We start from the raw sequence: 17,981 nt of genomic DNA on the forward strand, positions 1-17,981 counted from the left end.
GTTAAGAAGCTTTGGCCTGCCTTGGGAGGATGCTTTATCCAACAAGTCCAAACATGGCCAGTATAAACTGGGAATACAGAAGAAAATGCCAGAAGAATCTAGGATGTCAGGCAACATCTGTGGAGGGAAATAAATGGTCAATATTTCATGCTGAGATGTTTCATCAGGACCCTTTATCTGCAGACCCTTCATGCTGATTTCCTCAAGCATTTTGTGTGTGTTGGCCAGGATTTCCAGCATCTGCAGGCTGTCTTGTGTCTATGTCATCGTGGGAATAGTTGGAATGAGAATGGATAAATAATCCTGTACTCAGTTACTACCTTCTTCCGTCTCTACAGGCCAGAAGGGCTAATCTCTGGGAGACATAGTTAAGGGTATCAGGTTGTTGGCGGTATGTCTGGGGTCTAAAGATTCTTTCCTTGCTTTGGGCTGACCCTATTATCACCTTGTTGTTAATTAGTAGAATAGTTTAAACAAAGTATCCCAGCATTACCATTTGGGTTGTTCTGAGCCATGATGATTAGACTGATGTCATCAGTTGCTTAGCCAATCCAGATCCGTTTGGAGTGTCTCCAGACACGCTGTGTGAAATGACTTGCAGGAGAACAGCACCTGGGTGGATAACAAAGAACAGAGGTGATGATGATGCCAATCACTGGACCTCCATCCCTGTGTTCCTTAAGTCATCTGATCAGATAATCATCACCGTAAAATGATTTGGCATTCTTTGCTTCCAGCACAATTATTTCTGAACCAATTGTATAAAGAAACTTCCAGTAGTATGCAATATGGTGAAGTGTGGCTGACATTAAAAAAATTTGCAGTAAGATACCAATATTAATGGACATTTAGTTAACATTGATTTCTATAAACAAGTGTAAAATGGTGCATTTTTGTTGGAGTAGTGAATATAAATAAAGTAGCAGAGTGGAGAGATCTGGGATAACAGATAATCATCTAAAGTGATAATAAGTTTATAAGAAAGTAAAAAAATATATATCCTGTACCTCCACAGAATGTTGGACAGATGTTTGGGAGAAACTCATTGGCTACTTGCCACTCAGATTAAGACAGTCTGCTCAGCTACTTTTCTCCATTCCTCCAGCCTAACAGGCCAAATTTCCAGCAGACTAGCAGCAGAACAGCACTGACTGTTTCAGTCATGGGTTCCCCACGGCCACTGGTGCACATGGGATACTGTCTGTTTTCAGATTGGGCAGATTGTTGGTGAGAGAGAGTCAGCAGTTTGGAACAAACTAGCCTTTGAGTTGGGGGCTGGAAGTTCTACAGTGAGAGGGCTACCTTGCGACTTGAAGACGTGATCAAGTATGGCTGGGATGTAGGGGTACTGGGGCCTCCACTGTGATCTCTGGAGAGCGTTGGGGCTGTCGGGTAGGCAATAAAGAATGGTAGATCAGAGTATAAGCAGGTGTGGGTTAGGGTCAAAGAGTTGGAAAAGTGGGGGAGGAGGGTAGAGAAAATTTCAAGGGCTGGTACAGCAACCAGCCCACTCTTCACACATTTAAACTTTTTACTGTTGATGCATCCCAGCTTGTTGAATACTTTTCTACTTTTATTCCATTTCTTAAACATGATTGTTCTAATAGTGTCCAAAGTTTAAAGTAAATCTATTATCAAAGAACAAAAATGTCACCATATACAACCCTGAGATTCATTTTCTTGCAGGCATACTCAATAAGTCCAATAACCATAGTAGGATCAATGAAACACTGCACCAAAAGGGTGAACAACCAATGACAACAAACTGTGCAAGTACAAAAAGAAAGAAAAAGTAATAAGAAATAAACAATAAATATGGAGAACATGAGATGAAGTGTTTTTGAAAGTGAGTCCATAGGTCCAGTGATAGGTCCAAGTGAAGTTGAATGAAGTTATCCCCTCTGGTTCAAGAGCCTGATGGTTGAGGGGTAATAACTGTTCCTGAACATGGTGGAGTGAGTCCTGAGGCACTGAAGAATGCATGACCCGAGTGGTGGGGGCCCCTGATGATTGATGCTGATTCCTTGCGACAAAGCTCTGCGTAGATGTGCTCCATGGCGGGGAGGGCTTTACATGTGATGGACTGGGCTGTATCCTTTACTTTTTGTAGGATTTTCTGTTCGAGGGCATTGGTGCTTTTATACCAGGTCCCCTGAATATTTAACACGCGAGGAATTTAAAGTTACTGACTCTCCACCTCTGATCCCTGATAAGGACTGGCTGACAGACCTCCGGTTTCCTTCTCCTGAAGTCAATAATCAATTCTTTAGCACTCAACAAATCACCCCATATGAGCCAGATGTCTTCTGTGGGTTCATCCTCCTGAAGGATGCTCTCATGTCAGTGTCAGAGACTGAAACCACAGGGACATCAGCTTTGGGAGCACATGATGGATCCCTATGCTTTGATGGTCGAGCTCATATGGAAGTGAAGTCCTGTTGTCACCTATGTCACAACATTGGAGGGTTGCAGATGTTGTTCTCTTATTCAAGAAAGGGAGTAGAGATAGCCCAAGAAATTATAGACCAGTGAGTCTTACTTCAGTGGTTGGTAAGTTGACGGAGAAGATCATGAGAGGTAGGGTTTATGAACATTTGGAGAGGTATAATATGATTAGGAATAATCAGCATGGCTTTGTCAAAGGCAGGTCATACCATACGAGCCCGACTGAATTTTTTGAGGATGTGACTAAACACATTGATGAAGGTAGAGCAATAGATTAGGTGTATATGGATTTCAGCAAGGCATTTGATAAGGTACCCCATACAAGGTGTCTTGAGAAAGTAAGGAGGCATGGGATCCAAGGGGACCTTGTTTTGTGGATCCAGAAGTGGCTTGCTTACAGAAGGCAAAGAGTAGTGGTAGACCGGTCATATTCTGCATGGAGGTTGGTGACCAGTGATGTGCCTCAGGGATCTGTTCTGGGAAACCTACTCTTCATGATTTTTATAAATGACCTGGCTGAGGAAGTGGAGGGATAGGTTAGTAAATTTGCTGAAGACACAAAGGTTGGGGTGTTATGAATAGTGTGGAGGGCTGTCAGAGGCTACAGCGGGACATCGATAAGGTGCAAAACTGGGCTGAGAAGTGGCAGATAGAGTTCAACCTAGATAAGTCTGAGGTGGTTCATTTTGGTAGGTCAAATATGATGGCAGAATATCAATGGTAAGACTCTTGGCAGTGTTGAGGATCAGAGAGATCTTGGGGTCTGAGTCCGAGTTGTGCAGGTTGACTTTGTGGTTATGAATGTCTTATGTTCTTATGAAGGCATATGGTGCATTGGCCTTCATCAACTGTGGGATTGAGTTTAAGAGCTGAGAGGTAATGTTAAAACTGTATAGGACCCTGGTCAGACCCCACTTGGAGTACTGTGCTCAGTTCTGGTCACCTCACTACAGGAAGGATGTGGAAACTATAGAAAGGGTGCAGAGGAGATTTACAAGGATGTTGCTTGGATTGGGGAGCACGCCTTATGAGAACAGGTTGCGTGAACTTGGCCTTTTCTCCTTGCAGCAGTGTAGGATGAGAGGTGACCTGATAGAGGTGTATAAGATGATGAGAGGCATTGATCATGTGGATAGTCAGAAGCTTTTTCCCCAGGACTGAAATGGCTAACATGAGAGGGCAGTTTTAAGGCGCTTGGAAGTAGATACAGAGGAGATGTTAGGGGTAAGATTTTTATGCAGAGTGGTAAGTGTGTGGAATGGGCTGCCAGCAACAGTGGTGGAGGCAGATATGAAAGGGTCTTTTAAGAGACTCCTAGATAGGTACATGGAGTGCAGAAAAATAGAGGTCTATGGGTAACCCTAGATAATTTCTAAAGTAGGTACATGTTCAGCACAGCATTGTGGGCTGAAGTACCTGTATTGGGCTGAAGGGCCTGTATTTTGCTGTAGGTTTTCTAGGTTTCTATGTTTTCACTTTGTAAGAGGTGATAGGGTTCAGGCCCTGACACAGCTGTTGAGCATTCTTCATTGATTCAAGTTTCATTCGGAATTGCCTCTTCAGCCACGAGATGGCTTTCCGGAGATCATACTTGGATGTCTCATGACTTTCTTGGTCACCAGACTTGATTGCCTCTGATCTGGCCCTCAGCGGATTGCGGATCTCATGGTTAATCCAGGGCAACTGGCTGGGGAATACTGAATGATTATGTGGGGACAGACTCATCTGTGACTTTTTCAATCGTTCATATCAACCATGGTGTATTCATTCAGATTCACAGATGAGTTCTTCAACCAGTCCGCTGACTCGAAGCAATCCCATAGCTGCTCCTCTGCCTCCCATGATCACACCTTTATTGTCCCAATCTCTGAAGCCTTGCCCTTTAGCCTCCGCCTTTATGCAGGTAGGACAAGAGCAGGCTGCGATAAGATTTCCCGAAGTGTGGTCTGGGCATGGAACAGTAGGCATTCCTTATCTTAGTATAGCAGTGATCTAAGGTGTTGGGACCCCTGTTGCTACAGGTTATATGCTGATGGTAATTGGGCAGAGATTTTTTCACATCCCCGACGATTGTTTGAAATGGGTGGACTGTTTCTTGTTTAGTGACAGCATCATGTAGTATCTTAAATACCTGATCACAGTTGGCCAATGATGATATGTAAACTGTGGTCAGGAACATGAAGGAGAACTCTTGGTGAATAGAATGGTCGGCATTTGATAGGTGTTCAAGGTTGGGGGAACAAGAGTATGATATAACTGCCACATTGGAGCACCATAGAGAGTTTATCATGGAGCACATACCTCCAATTTTGCCTTTTATGAATTAGCAATTTGATCCACCCGGTGTATTGAGAACTTTTCGGGTCTGATCAGTGTATCTGGCATACTCCGAGAAAGCCGTGTTTCAGTAAAGTACAGAATACAACAATTTCCCATTTCCCTTTAATACAGCAATCTTGCCCTCAGGTCCTCAGATTTGTTCTCCAGTGATTGTATAAGATGCTGGGTAGAGGGGGCCTCATCCCTCTGTGGTTCAGCCTGGCTTGGAGTCCCCCACTCCCTCTGCTTGCTTGCAGTTATGTCAGACGAGTCCTTCAGAAGATCGTGAAATTTGTAGATCATTAAGTTGATTTAAAAGTATCTTGCTTCAAACGAAATTACATCAGAGTAATTCAAAGGAGGTAGATTTAGAAATATATCACATAGCCCGTAAAACATTGTCGTGATTCACCTGTGCCATTTTGACCAAATAAAAACGTGCCTATCCAAACTGCTCATAAATGTTGCAATCCAGCAGTTCCTCTGGCATCTCGTCCCACACTTGCACCCCTGCTGAGTGAAGACGTTCCCCCTCAGATTTCCCTTAAACATGTCACCTTTCAATCTTAACTTATGTCCTCTAGTTTCAGTTTCACCCAATCTCAGTGGAAAATTCCTGCTTGCATTAACTCCGTGGTCACCGGAAGAATATACAAACTCCTTACCAGCAGTGGTGGGAATTGAACCTGGGTTACCTGTTCTGTAAACATTGTGCTAACCACTACACTATTGTTACATTCCCTACGTTCCTATCAATCCCTCCCCATCCCCCATCCCCACAGATTCGACACTCATCGGCACACTAGGTGCAAATTACAGTGCCCAATTAACCTACTGACCCACTCGTCTGGGATATGAAAGGGAACCAAAGCACCCAATTAAAACCCAGGGGGTCACAAGTAGAATGTCCAAACTCCACATAGGCAGCACCCAAGGTCAGGACTGAACACAGCTCATTGGCAGTGAATCTACCAGCCGTCCCACTGAGCCTCCCTTAATGAATGATAAGGCCCTTGGGAGCACAGAGAAAAGAGGAACCTCGGTGTACTACTCCAAGGTCCCTGCAGGTGGCAGCACTGGCTGATTAGGTGAATGAAGGTAGACGGGATACTTTCTTCAGCAGCTGAGTTATAGAACATAAGACTTCGGATATAATTTTATAAGACATTAATGAGGTCCTACTTACAGGACTGTGTGCATTTTTGGTCTCTGCACTGTAGGAAGGAAGCGAATGCATTATAGAGGGTGCAGAGGAAATTCACCAAGGTGTTGCCTGGGATGGAGTGTTTCAGTTATGGGGTGTGAATGTAAGGCTGTATTTGATTTCCTTGGAGTAAGCTGAGAAGGGACCTTATGTATTTAATATTTCAGGAATATTTGAGTAATTTTGTAAATATGTTGTTGATGAAGCAAGCTTGTTCATTTAAAATAATTGATTATGGGTTCTATGTATAAATATGTGAACTGCATTTGTCATCACGCTACCATATGATATGTGCGTGCCTCACTTAAAGCAAACCTAAAGTTAGACTCAAATTTTAGTCTCTCATGTCTTCCTCTGAATTAAATGGCAAAATAATTAAAATGGAATTGGACACTGGTTTGGCTGTTTCAGGCATTCCACAAAATGAGTTTGAATGACATTTCAAAGATACTAAACTGAAGCCTGTAAATATCCAGCTAAGGACTTGTACTGGAGAAAAGATAACTCCTGTGACATTTTTAACAGTGAAATACAACAACTAACAAGCCCTATTGAGCTTGTATGTGGTAAAAACAGGAGGACCAGCATTGTGGGGATGTGAGTAGCTGAGACAACTGCAACTAGATAGGCCATCCATCATTTCCTGCAATGAAGCCAAGTGAAAGTGAATTATGAAAGGTACTGGATGATGCCACAACTGTCTCCATGCTGAACACCAGGAACTGCTTACAAACAAGAGAAAGTCTGCAGATCCTGGAAATGTAAGCAACACACACAAAATGCTGGAGTAACTCAGCAGGCCAGGCAAGAACTATACAAAAGAGTACAGGCACTGTTTCGGGCCGAGATGCTAAAATGGGTGGCCACAGGAAAAACAGGATCTCCCAGAGGCTATCCACTTAATTCCACTTCCCACCCTCGTTCCAGAATGTCTATCTGTGGCCTCCTCTACTGTTGTGATAAGTCCATGCTCAGGCTGGAGAACAACACCTTATATTTCGTCTGAGTAGCCTCCAACCTGATGGTATGAACATTAATTTCTCGAACTTCCAGTAGTAGACCCCCCCCCTCACCATTCCCCATGCCCTTTTCCCTCTCTTCACCTTATCTCCTTGCCTGACCATCTCTGGTGCTCTTCTCCACTTTTCTTTCTTACATAGCCTTCTGTCCTCTCTGATTAGATTCCCCTTTCTTCAGCCTTGTATCTCTTTCACCAATCAACTTCCTGGCTCTTTGTTTCACCCCTCCCCCTCCCAGTTTCACCTACCAACTTGTGCTTCTCCCTCCCCTCCCCACCCCGACCTTTTAACTCTACTCCTCATCTTTTTCTCTGCAATCCTGCTGAAGGGTCTCGGGCCGAAATGTCGACTGTATTCTTTAACCATTGATGTTGCTTGGCTCGCTGAGTTCCTCCAGCATCTTGTGTGGGGTACCATGAACTGCTGCCCAGTAGAAGACAAACAGGTGTTGGTGCCAACCTCTAAGCCTTGGTTGGAAAAGCACATGGGACCAAGGAAGGACCATGCTGCCCAGAGGAAGTGTGAAGGAGATGAAAGCAGTGGTCTGATTACCCCAGTTTTTGTCAGCAACATATCTGACGAAGCTTCTGATATATTAATCAGGCAGTTACTTGCGACATGTGGCTTGGTTTTAAGCTGGAAGAGAGTTCAAGGAGCTTCAGGAAAGTTGCAAGCATTCAGCTTTTGTGAGTATAAAGAACCAGAATCCACTCTGCATGCATTAAGTTTATTGCATGAATGACAAGTGTGAGATAATAAAACTGCTGAAAATAGATGCAAAGACCAAAGCCCAGCTGGGTAAATTGAAGGCCAAGAAGGAGTCAATAGAGATACGAAAACAAAGGATTTATCAGATGAGGCAACCTGGAGGAGAGATCAGATTGGTAAGGGAGCAATAGAGAATACTCTAGTGAATTAAATGCATCTTCCCAAGATCAAGACGCACAAACTAGAAGAAGAAAAAGGAAGGAGAGGAAAGGTGTCAGAACCACTTCCTGCAGTCTCAGAGTCAACTCCTACACCCACCGCGGAGGAGGCCCCAGAACCAGAGATTGTTTCACAGCCACGTCTTGCCTGCCTAGCAGAGTCATTCCCCCTTTACAGAAAAGACAATATCCCACAAGAGTAAGAAATTGTACACACTGATTAAATCTTTAGGCCTGAATGAGACATTTTAAAATGTACTATGCTATGAATGTCTGCATCTGGTAGTTGTACTGCACAGTGTACTGTGTATATAGTCGAGATGCATTCTCTATTGAGTTGGAGTTTATAGCTAAGAAGGGAGGAGTGTTGTGCACTTAATATTTCAGTGATACTTGAGTAAACGTTGATTAAGTATTCTTGTTTAAAATAATTCATTATGGGTTATTTGCATAAATAGGTTAATTGCATATGTCATCACACTATCACATGATACGTGCACACCTTGCTTAAAGTATACCTGAAGTTAGACTCTCGTGTCGTCCTTTGAATTAGTTTAATGATTGAAGTTATAAATCATAACAGACCTGACTGAAGTAATCGAGATTAAAGGACATTGCCCACCATTGAGAACATCTACCATAAACGCTGCCTGGGCAGGGTGAAAAGCAATATCAAGGATGCATCTCACTCTAATCATGGACTTTTTACTCTCCTCCCATCTGGTAGGCGCTACAGGAGCCTCCACTCCCGCACCAGCAGGCACAGGAAGAGTTTCTTCCCTGAGGCTGTGACACTGCTGAACCTCTCATCACAGCACTAAGTAGTATTGCATCCGTATTGTACTGTCTCAGTGCTTCTATATTTGTGTGCTGTAGCACTTTTTTTATTCACAGTTATTTTGTAAATAACACTATTCTTTGCATTTCTGGTCAGATGCTAAATGCATTTCATTGGCTTTGTATCTGTACTCGGCACAATGACAATAACGTTGAATCTAATCTAATCTAACATAGACAGGGTGAACAGTAGGAAACATCTACAAATCAGAGGTGTCTAAGATTAGAGTCCATAGTTTAAGAGTAAAATACATGCACATATTTTAGAAGTATTTTTTGAACAATCGAATCACAAAGGCATAGATGGATACAGGAAAATGGGATTAGTACACTGGGCTGAATGGTGGCTATATTTGGTTGGACTCTATGACTCAATAATCTGACTCTCTGATACCTTGGTAAGATCATGACAGCCCCTCACAGTTTTATCCAGATGGATACTTGTCCTCTACACAGTGTCTCAGTCTGAAACTGTGCAGCAACAATATTAAGGCTGAACACTCTGCAAGCCAGTCGGTGAATGCCAGAGTCGCTGCATTGAAGGGGAAGACCACTTTGCTGATTTTCACCTGTGACTGCTCTAGATTTAAATTCAAGTTTTCCGGTACATCGTGTTTCCTCTTGATGCTAAAGTTCAATTCATTTCCTTAATCCTGTGAACAAAATTAGGTTTCATTTTCCAAGCTGACCTTTCAATTCAAGTGAAGGGATCTCAACAGAGAACAGGCGCTCCGTAGGCATTGTGATAGAATGGCGTCCTCTGTACTCGTAATATATTCCACATCCAAATAGGCAGATTAGTTTTTGCAGATTTTAAGTCAACGTAGAGTATAAATTACGTTTCTTACCGGTATCGATGTGGAGTGCAGGTCTTGCGGATTATGCCTCTCTCACTTTGATGTAGTATAGTTGCATGAAGTTCAGAGCTGAACTACTGCTGAGCACACAGAAAGCACCGTTTACTGATCTGACAGGTTTATAAGGAGGAAGTGAAATAACAAATCGTAGGAGGTTCTAACTAAAGGCTGGTTGAGGCAAGAAGTGGAACAGCAAACGCCGAATTTCTTAACCCACTTTAACCACAGAGATTTAAACCCCAGTTAGCTAGGCATCAGCTGCGTTTGTGACAGAGTCTGAAATCATACTGGCAGAATATAGTTACACAGCTGATGGTTCAAGAACAGTTCTTGCTCATATTTTGTCTCAGTACTGCAACAGTATGACTGCTTTGCATTACAATCAATACTTCGCTTTGCTCTATTTGTTCAAATTCAATTGCAGTTTATTGTCTGGGATCACTGACAATGCTAAGAGCCTTGCATGTGCAGTGCTCCTGATAAATATCTCCGATGGGTGGAAGAGAGATCCTGATGATCCTTTCAGCAGTCCTTGCAAACCTTTGCTATGTCTTGTGGTCAAATGCTTTGCAATTCTCATTCCGGAGAGTGATGCAGCTTGTCTCAATCTCCTCAGGAAGTGGAGATGCTGCTGTGAGTTCTTGACCAAAGAGATGGTGTTGAGGGACCAGGTGAGATCGTCTGTTATGTGCACTCCCAGAAACTTGGTCCTCATAACTCTCTCCACAGAGGAGGCATGTATGTGAAGTGAGGAGTGGATATGTCTATCTATGGCCTCCTCTACTGTCAAGATGAAGCCAAACTCAGGTTGGAGGAACAACACCTTATTTTCCATTTGGGTAGCCTCCAACCTGGTGGCATGAACATTGACTTCTCAAACTTCAGCTAATGCCCCACCTCCCCCTCGTATCCCATCCGTTATTTATTTATTTATTTATATACACACATTATTTTTCTCTCTCTCCTTTTTCTCCCTCTGTCCCTCTCACTGTACTCCTTGCCCATCCTCTGGGCTCCCCCCGCTCCCCCTTTTCTTTCTCCCTGGGCCTCCCGTCCCATGATCCTCTCATATCCCTTTTGCCAATCATCTGTCCAGCTCTTGGCTCCATCCCTCCCCCTCCTCCTATCATTTCGGATCTCCCCCTCCCCCTCCCACTTTCAGACCTGTTACTAGCTCCTTTTTCAGTTAGTCCTGACGAAGGGTCTCGGCCGGAAACGTCGACTGTACCTCTTCCTAGAGATGCTGCCTGGCCTGCTGCATTCACCAGCAACTTTTATGTGTGTTGAGGAGTGGTCATCCTGCATCTTCCAGAAGTCCACGATCATCTCCGTGTTCTTGTCCACGTTGAGACTTAACTTCTCTGCATTCTCTCTGTACGCTGCCTTGTCATCGTTGTGGTGAGGCCAATCTTGTGTCATCAGCAAACTTGGTGATTTGGTTTGAACTGGGCCTAGCAGTGCAGTCGTGCCTCAGAAACGCGAACACGCGACGGGGGTGGGGAGCAGGGGGCTTCCTCATTGAAACTTTGTTCCATGCCTCAGACTGAGTGTTAAAGTCAATCAGCCCATCAGGAAGAGAAGATTCTCTGTCTTTGACACGCAGCGTGGAGTTTCACTCTGTTATGGACTGAATGCCTCTGTCACAGAAATGGCTGTATATTCTCTGTAAGTGATCCCATTTCGCCTTCCTGATGGTGCAGGAAGGTGCAGTTCTTGCTGACTTGGGAGCCGTCTTATCCCCTGATTTGAAGGCTGCATCCGATCTCTCGCCACGCTCAAACCTCTGCTGTGTCCTCCCATAGATGTGTTCTTTCTGGTAAAAGTTGTACATGATCTGTGTTTGTTTTTCTAGTGAATCCTTTATATCTGATGCTATGTGCCTGTGATGGTGTTGCTGATAAGTTCTCCATTGTACCTGTGCACACATGTACTTGTATTTACAAGGAGGAATTTAAGGTGGGGGGTTATATGGGAGGCAGGGTTTGAGGGTTGGCACAACATTGTGGGCCGAAGGGCCTGTACTGTGCTGTACTATTCTATGTATGACAACAAACTTGACTGACTTTGCATCTGTAGGACAGCTCTCCCAATGGTTAATTTCCAAGAAATTGAAGAAATATCACGGGTTAAACCAGTGCCTAATGCCCCTATTTTAACATTACCTGAAATAAATCACTGGAACTATTGTTTCCAGGCACAAAATTAGACTAACACTTCAGGTTGCATGTTTGATTTTTTTTTCCACGGTGTTAAACATGCAACAACAAACATTACTGCTAACACGGAGCTCATATCCAAACGAAGAAGCTGCTGTTGCACCGTTCCAGAGACCCAGGCTGAATTCCGACCTCTGGTGCTATCACGATGGAGTCTGCGTGCTTTCCTGTGACTGTGGATTTTTCCTGTGTGTCCAGGTGTCTCTCACATCCCAAAAGTGAGCACAGTGGCAGGTTAATTGGCCAGTGTGAATTGGCCCTGGTCTGTTGCTGAGTATGAGAATCATTGGGGAGTTGATGGGAATGTGGGGAGATTAAAGTGGTTTAGAGTAGGATTAGTGTAAAGGGATGATTAATAGATGTGGCCTCTTTGGCTTGTTTCCATGCCATATTGCTCTATGACTCTTTGACTTCAAAAGACGCATATAGTCCAGTCGTTTCGACAAAATGCTCCTAACTACACATGGACTTTGGCCTAAATGGGAAACATGGGGCAACCAACAGCTTGACTGTTGTAGCCAACATCCCCGGTTCCTCCATTTCAAATCCTTTCTCGCTGATAGGACAGATCTACCACTAGTGGTCAGACATTGGCACATAGTTCTGAGGGAGTTTTCAGCACTGACTCCCCATGCCATGAAATCTTAACACCTTGAGGTGGAAACCCATCATACATGGACATAGAAACCCTTCACCTATCCACCTCCCAAATAATTTATCCTTACTTCTCTGTTTTGAACACCAGCTGGAATAAATACAAAGTCTGAGAATAGACTTAGTGGAATGGACCAGCTATAGCAGTGAGCAAGCTGGTGAAGAGTGGAGCTACCAGTTGGTCCTTAGCAGGCAGTGAGTTACCATAATAAAGTCATACGTCACGGAAGTGGGCACTTTGACCCAACTGGCCCTGTCAACCAAGATTACCATTTAAGCTAGTCCTATATTCCTATGCCCCTCTAAACCTTTCCTAACCATGTATCTGTCAAAGTATATTTTAAATGGTCCCTTAATGTTATCATAGGTGGGGGAGGGAGTTGCGTCGTGGGGATAAGCTCCCACTAGCTATTAAATGCTCCGAATGACATGAGTCTCAAATTGCCTCTGACAAGCAAGTCAAGCTCTTGGCCTTCACGTGTGGCTTAGCTACTAAATCCAGCAAAACTTTGCTATTAAACGAGTCAGAACCCCTACTGACAAGGCAAGGGGCCTTAAAATCAGTCGCTCCGGGCAGATGGAGTTCATCAATGTGGTTGGCAGCTCATCTAGGAAAAGGAAAACTCGGATCTCAAACCTCTGCTGCCTTGCGGCTACACCCACTCATGGGAAAAGCTTTCGGAGCAGACGCTGAGAAAAATTCTGGAGCTGGAATCCCTAAGGTAGTCCTACATTGAGGTCCATAGTGGCTGGAAACTCTTGCCAAGTTTCTGGTGTCATTCCTTTGGGCTCATTAGCTGCGTGGAGAGGGGAAGCCTGCGGCAAGGACAGCAGCTCCCCTGGCTTGTGTATAATGCAGACAGCTCAGATGCAAATCTATGGTCAACACCAACCAACAGAGGACCTAACATTTTTAAATGTTGATGAACCTGTTTCTAACAGTTCCTCTGACAGCCCTTTCCGTATCTGAGTGAAAAAGTTGTCCCACAGGTTCCTACTAAACCTCTCACGTCTCAGCTTAAACCCATGTTCTCTTGTTCTTGATTCCCTAACCTTGGAAAACACTTCTATAAGTTATTGAGTAAGACAAGGGAGTGACAGTTTCTTAACCCCACCTATTGCAGATGCATCTTGCTGACAATAATGGTAGGATTTACTATCTCATAACCTTTGTTGAGATCATCGAACAGCTCAAAACTGTACATCATGGACCTTAGAAACAGCAGAATTGTGTTCTGCTGTAATCCTAAGGGCTGGTATATCCCTCACTGAATTATTGCCATTCAGCTAGTGATGGGTGGTTATTGTTCAATCAGGAGTGCAGAAGAACAGGCGAGGAACGCCTTCGGGCTCAGCTCAAAACAAGGACTACCATTTTGATACTACAACACACACTGATCAACAAGATCAGTCATTGCTGGACAAGTTTAGAAGAAAGAATTGAATCAGGAGTGCAGACCTGCTACTTTCTGCTGTGTATGATGGGAAAAAATTAAGTACTAAACACAATTAAATAGCTGCAACTGTGTCTTCAACAATGGAGAAGGAAAACAAATACATATCAAAGGCAAGGCTGATGTGTCTGCAATCTCCTTTAAGCAGACGAACATAATACAAACCGGGATAATTTGTTCAGCCCTTTACTCTGCTGTTTAATAATAAGATTATAGTCAAGCTTTTATCTCTGTCATTTTTCTGTATTAACTCATCCCGTGAGTTTTGTAATACCTATCATATTAGTTTTGAATATAATCAGAGTCTGAGACTTGACGAGAGTCTTGGGTAGGTAACTTGAAAGATTCACTACCTTCTAGACCAGGGGTTTATGCCATGGACAAATACCAGTAAACAAGGGGTCTGTGGAGCCCAGGTTGGGAACCATTACTCTGGAGTGAAGAAACTTCCCTTCACCTCATTCCGAGCCAACACTTAATTGCAAATGGTGAACCTGAGCCACTGACTAAATGACCCTTATTGGTTCTGTCCTATGGAGTCCACTGTCACGACTGTGCCATTTAGCGCTGTTCAAGAAACAACAGGCACCACTTGATACAGGAGAAGTTATGGAACCAGTCCACATTCCGGTGTCCTGACACAAAAACAGAACGTGTTGGAAATATGCCAGGTGCCCTGACAGCTTCTGTGGAGAGAGAAACTGAGCCAAGGTTTAAAATCAATGTCTTGACCAAATTTGGAGAGGTGTTTTGGGTAAACAGAAGAGGCAGGACAGAGAGAATGGAGGGAATATTTGTGTTGGGTGGAGATTAACACTGTGCACGTGACTCAATGATTCCTGTACAACCAGGTTACAGATAATAAGAGCATTAAAAATAAACTATGTTCTAGAACTGTGAGAGGCACAATACAGCAATTGCTAGAAATCTGAACCTAAAGAAAATGATGGAAACGCCCAGCAGATTAGGTAGCATCAGTGGAGAGAGAAAAGGCTGAGGATCTTTCATCAAGGTTCTCAGGAGTAAAGCATCCCCGTACAGAGCTGTTCCTTGAACTGATGTCGGGCTTCAATGGAAGAGCTCAAGAGGCAAAACATGGAACACAGCAGGGAATTAATGAGCAACGCACCTAAAATGCTGGAGAAACTCAGCAAGGCAAGCAGCATCTATGGAGGGAGAGTTGACATTTTGGGCCGAGACCCTTCAGGAATTGACATGACGGTTATTGAAAGCTCAATGTCTCCCTTGCAGTGGAATTATTCACCAATGTTCTTCCATTCATGCATTTAAGCAATCTAAGTCTCCAACCTTTCACAAACACCCCTCTCTCCCAGTTTCCTCCACCTCCTCCCCGCCAACCCTGCCACAATTCGGAACCTGCTTGTTTGCTCACCTCTTCAAATGACCGGAAGTGCTAACTCTGCTTCTGATTCCACAGATGCTGCCTAATCCATTGAGCATCTCCAGCACTTGCCGTTTTTATTTCTGATTTCCAACATCTGCAGTGTTTTGATTTTCAGCATTCTGGTGATATTGAATGCTGGGGCTCTGCCACTGATTGCATCTCAAGGCATTCAAGTGGTGGAGCAGTTAGAATGTATCACCCAAAGACCACCCATCAATCTACCCTAAATAACCAGAAAGGTAATGAAATGTGTGGTTGATGCGTTGTCAAGAGACCATCACTCAGTAATAGACTGTTCAGGCCTGCTCAGTTTTGGATTTACCAGGGCTACTTGCTTCGGGACCCTATTCCAGCCTTGGCCCACCTTTTTCTAACCTCTGAGTACCTATCTCTCCTCCAGGATCATTCAGTATTATGAATTGATCTCACTATCAATGAAGATGGTGGCGTGACCGTTCCGAATTGATATTGATATGTGTTAACTAGGGGGCCGTGCACAATCCTGATTTGATGGAGACAGATGTGAGAAGCACGGAGGAACACCTGGAAAGCTTCTGAAATGCCCGCTTTGCTGCCGCTGCTACTGTGCGATCGAGAATCTCCGGAGGGGAAGGCCCCAAATCCTTGGTTTTGCCTATCGCCTGTTGCCGGGGCCGAAGTCGAAGCACTTGTCAGAGATGGTGCTCGGCGTCGAAGAGGTGGATCGGAGGCTCAGAGTTTTCGGACGGACTCGGGTCGGACTGTGGTCGGATGCTTCCAGGATGCTGCATCGGCAAGTTTGCGGCACTGGAGGTTCACCGTCTGCGTGAGATGATGGGACTTTCAAGAGACTTTGAGACTTTTACCGTGCCCGTGGTCTGTTCTTATCAAATTACGGTATTGCTTTGCACTGTTGTAACTATATGTTATACTTATGTGGTTTTTGTCAGTTTTTAAGTTGGTTTGTCATGTGTTTCTGTGATATCATTCTGGAAAAACATTGTATCATTTCTTAATGCATGCATTACTAAATGACAATAAAAGAGGACTGCGTGTCCTCATAATCTAATCTAATCTATCCCAGAGTACTGCACTATCCTTCTCGAAACCTACCGTCACCAACCTTGTTTAAAGAAAAAGCCCTGAGCCCTGTGTAGTTGTTACCCCTCCTTGGATCTACTTTTCCATGAATAAACTGGAAAATCCCAAGCAGATGCTGGAATCTGGAGCAACAAACAAGCTGCTAGAGAAGCTTTCATGGGAAAAAAACATATCGTTGACATTTCAGGTTGAAAACCTGTGTCAGGTCCTGCATCAACAATATTAACATTTACCTTCCCCAACACTCCATGTTTGAATCCTTTCATCAAATTCCTGCCCTTGCCACAGTAACAAGACCTCTTACTCAGCGGGCCATCTGAACAGACCACAGATCAAAGCTCCATTTTCCAGCCAGCAGGATGACCCCTTTCCTTGGCAGCTACCTGAGATTCATACAGATTGCTAAAAAACTTGGTGTCATATTTGATGCTAAGATGAGGTATGATGATAGCATTGAGATGGCTGCCTATTTCTCCTTTACACTGCATTCAACCTTTTCATCTCTACTTTTTTTCAGATGTCCCTCAAAACCATAAATTATTAACGTATCCAAATAGTTCTTTCTGTGGTTGTGTGCAAATGGCTTTTAATATTGTTACTAGGAACCATAAAAGGTTTTTTTTTGTGTTAAAATCAATATTTAAAACATATTGTTACTACCTATAGGGCTACTAGAATGCAAATTTATGGGTCTTGGATGCTTTGAGTCACACAGGTCCGCGATTGAAGATTAAAAAAGCAGCACTTTGCAGCAATCTTCGGACTTTGATCTGTGGACAATCAGTGAACATGATTTATTAGCAAGGGCAAATAAAATAAGGCAGGGACAAATAGTTTGGTCATTGTTGGGGCAACCATTGTGTGAGTGGGCTAGTGTTAGACTGGGGAGGCTTTGGCTTTGGCTCATCAGGCTTACGAGAGATCAGGCTTCAGTGAGTTAAGTATCTGGTAAGTTTCTTCTTCTTTATTCTTCATTCACCGTCTGTTAGGACATAGAGCAGAGAGGATGACTCCAGGGGCAGTTATGTTCTTTGTGCAAGATGTGGGAATTCTGTGAGAGCTACAGCCTCCCAGGTAATCACATCTGCACCATGTACAGCAGCTCCTCAGGCAATGCATTAAGGAACTGGTGCTTCAGCTCGAAGACATTTGGCTCATACGGGAGACTGAGGAAATGATGGGCTACACACATCAAAGTTGCTGGTGAACGCAGCAGGCCAGGCAGCATCTCTAGGAAGAGATACAGTCGACGTTTCAGGCTGAGACCCTTCGTCAGGACTAACTGAAGGAAGAGTTAGTAAGAGATTTGAAAGTTGGAGGGGGAGGGGGGGATCCAAAATGATAGGAGAAGACAGGAGGGGGAGGGATGGAGCCAAGAGCTGGACAGGTGATAGGCAAAAGGGATATGAGAGGATCATGGGACAGGAGGTCCGGGAAGAAAGACAGGGGGGGGGGAACCCAGAGGATGGGCAAGGGGTATATTCAGAGGGACAGAGGGAGAAAAAGGAGAATGTGTGTATAAAAATAAATAACAGATGGGGTATGAGGGGGAGGTGGGGCATTAG

The 17,981-nt window shown here is 44.0% G+C and overlaps 1 protein-coding gene across 1 annotated transcript in view; it reads right to left on the reverse strand.

The window, feature by feature from the left end:
* The window catches only part of LOC134360095 (uncharacterized), a 136,419-nt gene that overhangs the window by 48,213 nt on the left and 70,225 nt on the right, over positions 1-17,981 (reverse strand). The window contains exon 14 of the mRNA XM_063074175.1: positions 1,303-1,385. Within this exon, the coding sequence (XP_062930245.1) occupies positions 1,303-1,385 (83 nt within the window). The remainder of the gene's footprint in view (positions 1-1,302; positions 1,386-17,981) is intronic.

This window comes from Mobula hypostoma, chromosome 21 (assembly GCF_963921235.1).
Source record: "Mobula hypostoma chromosome 21, sMobHyp1.1, whole genome shotgun sequence".
Taxonomy (NCBI): Eukaryota; Metazoa; Chordata; class Chondrichthyes; order Myliobatiformes; family Myliobatidae; genus Mobula; species Mobula hypostoma.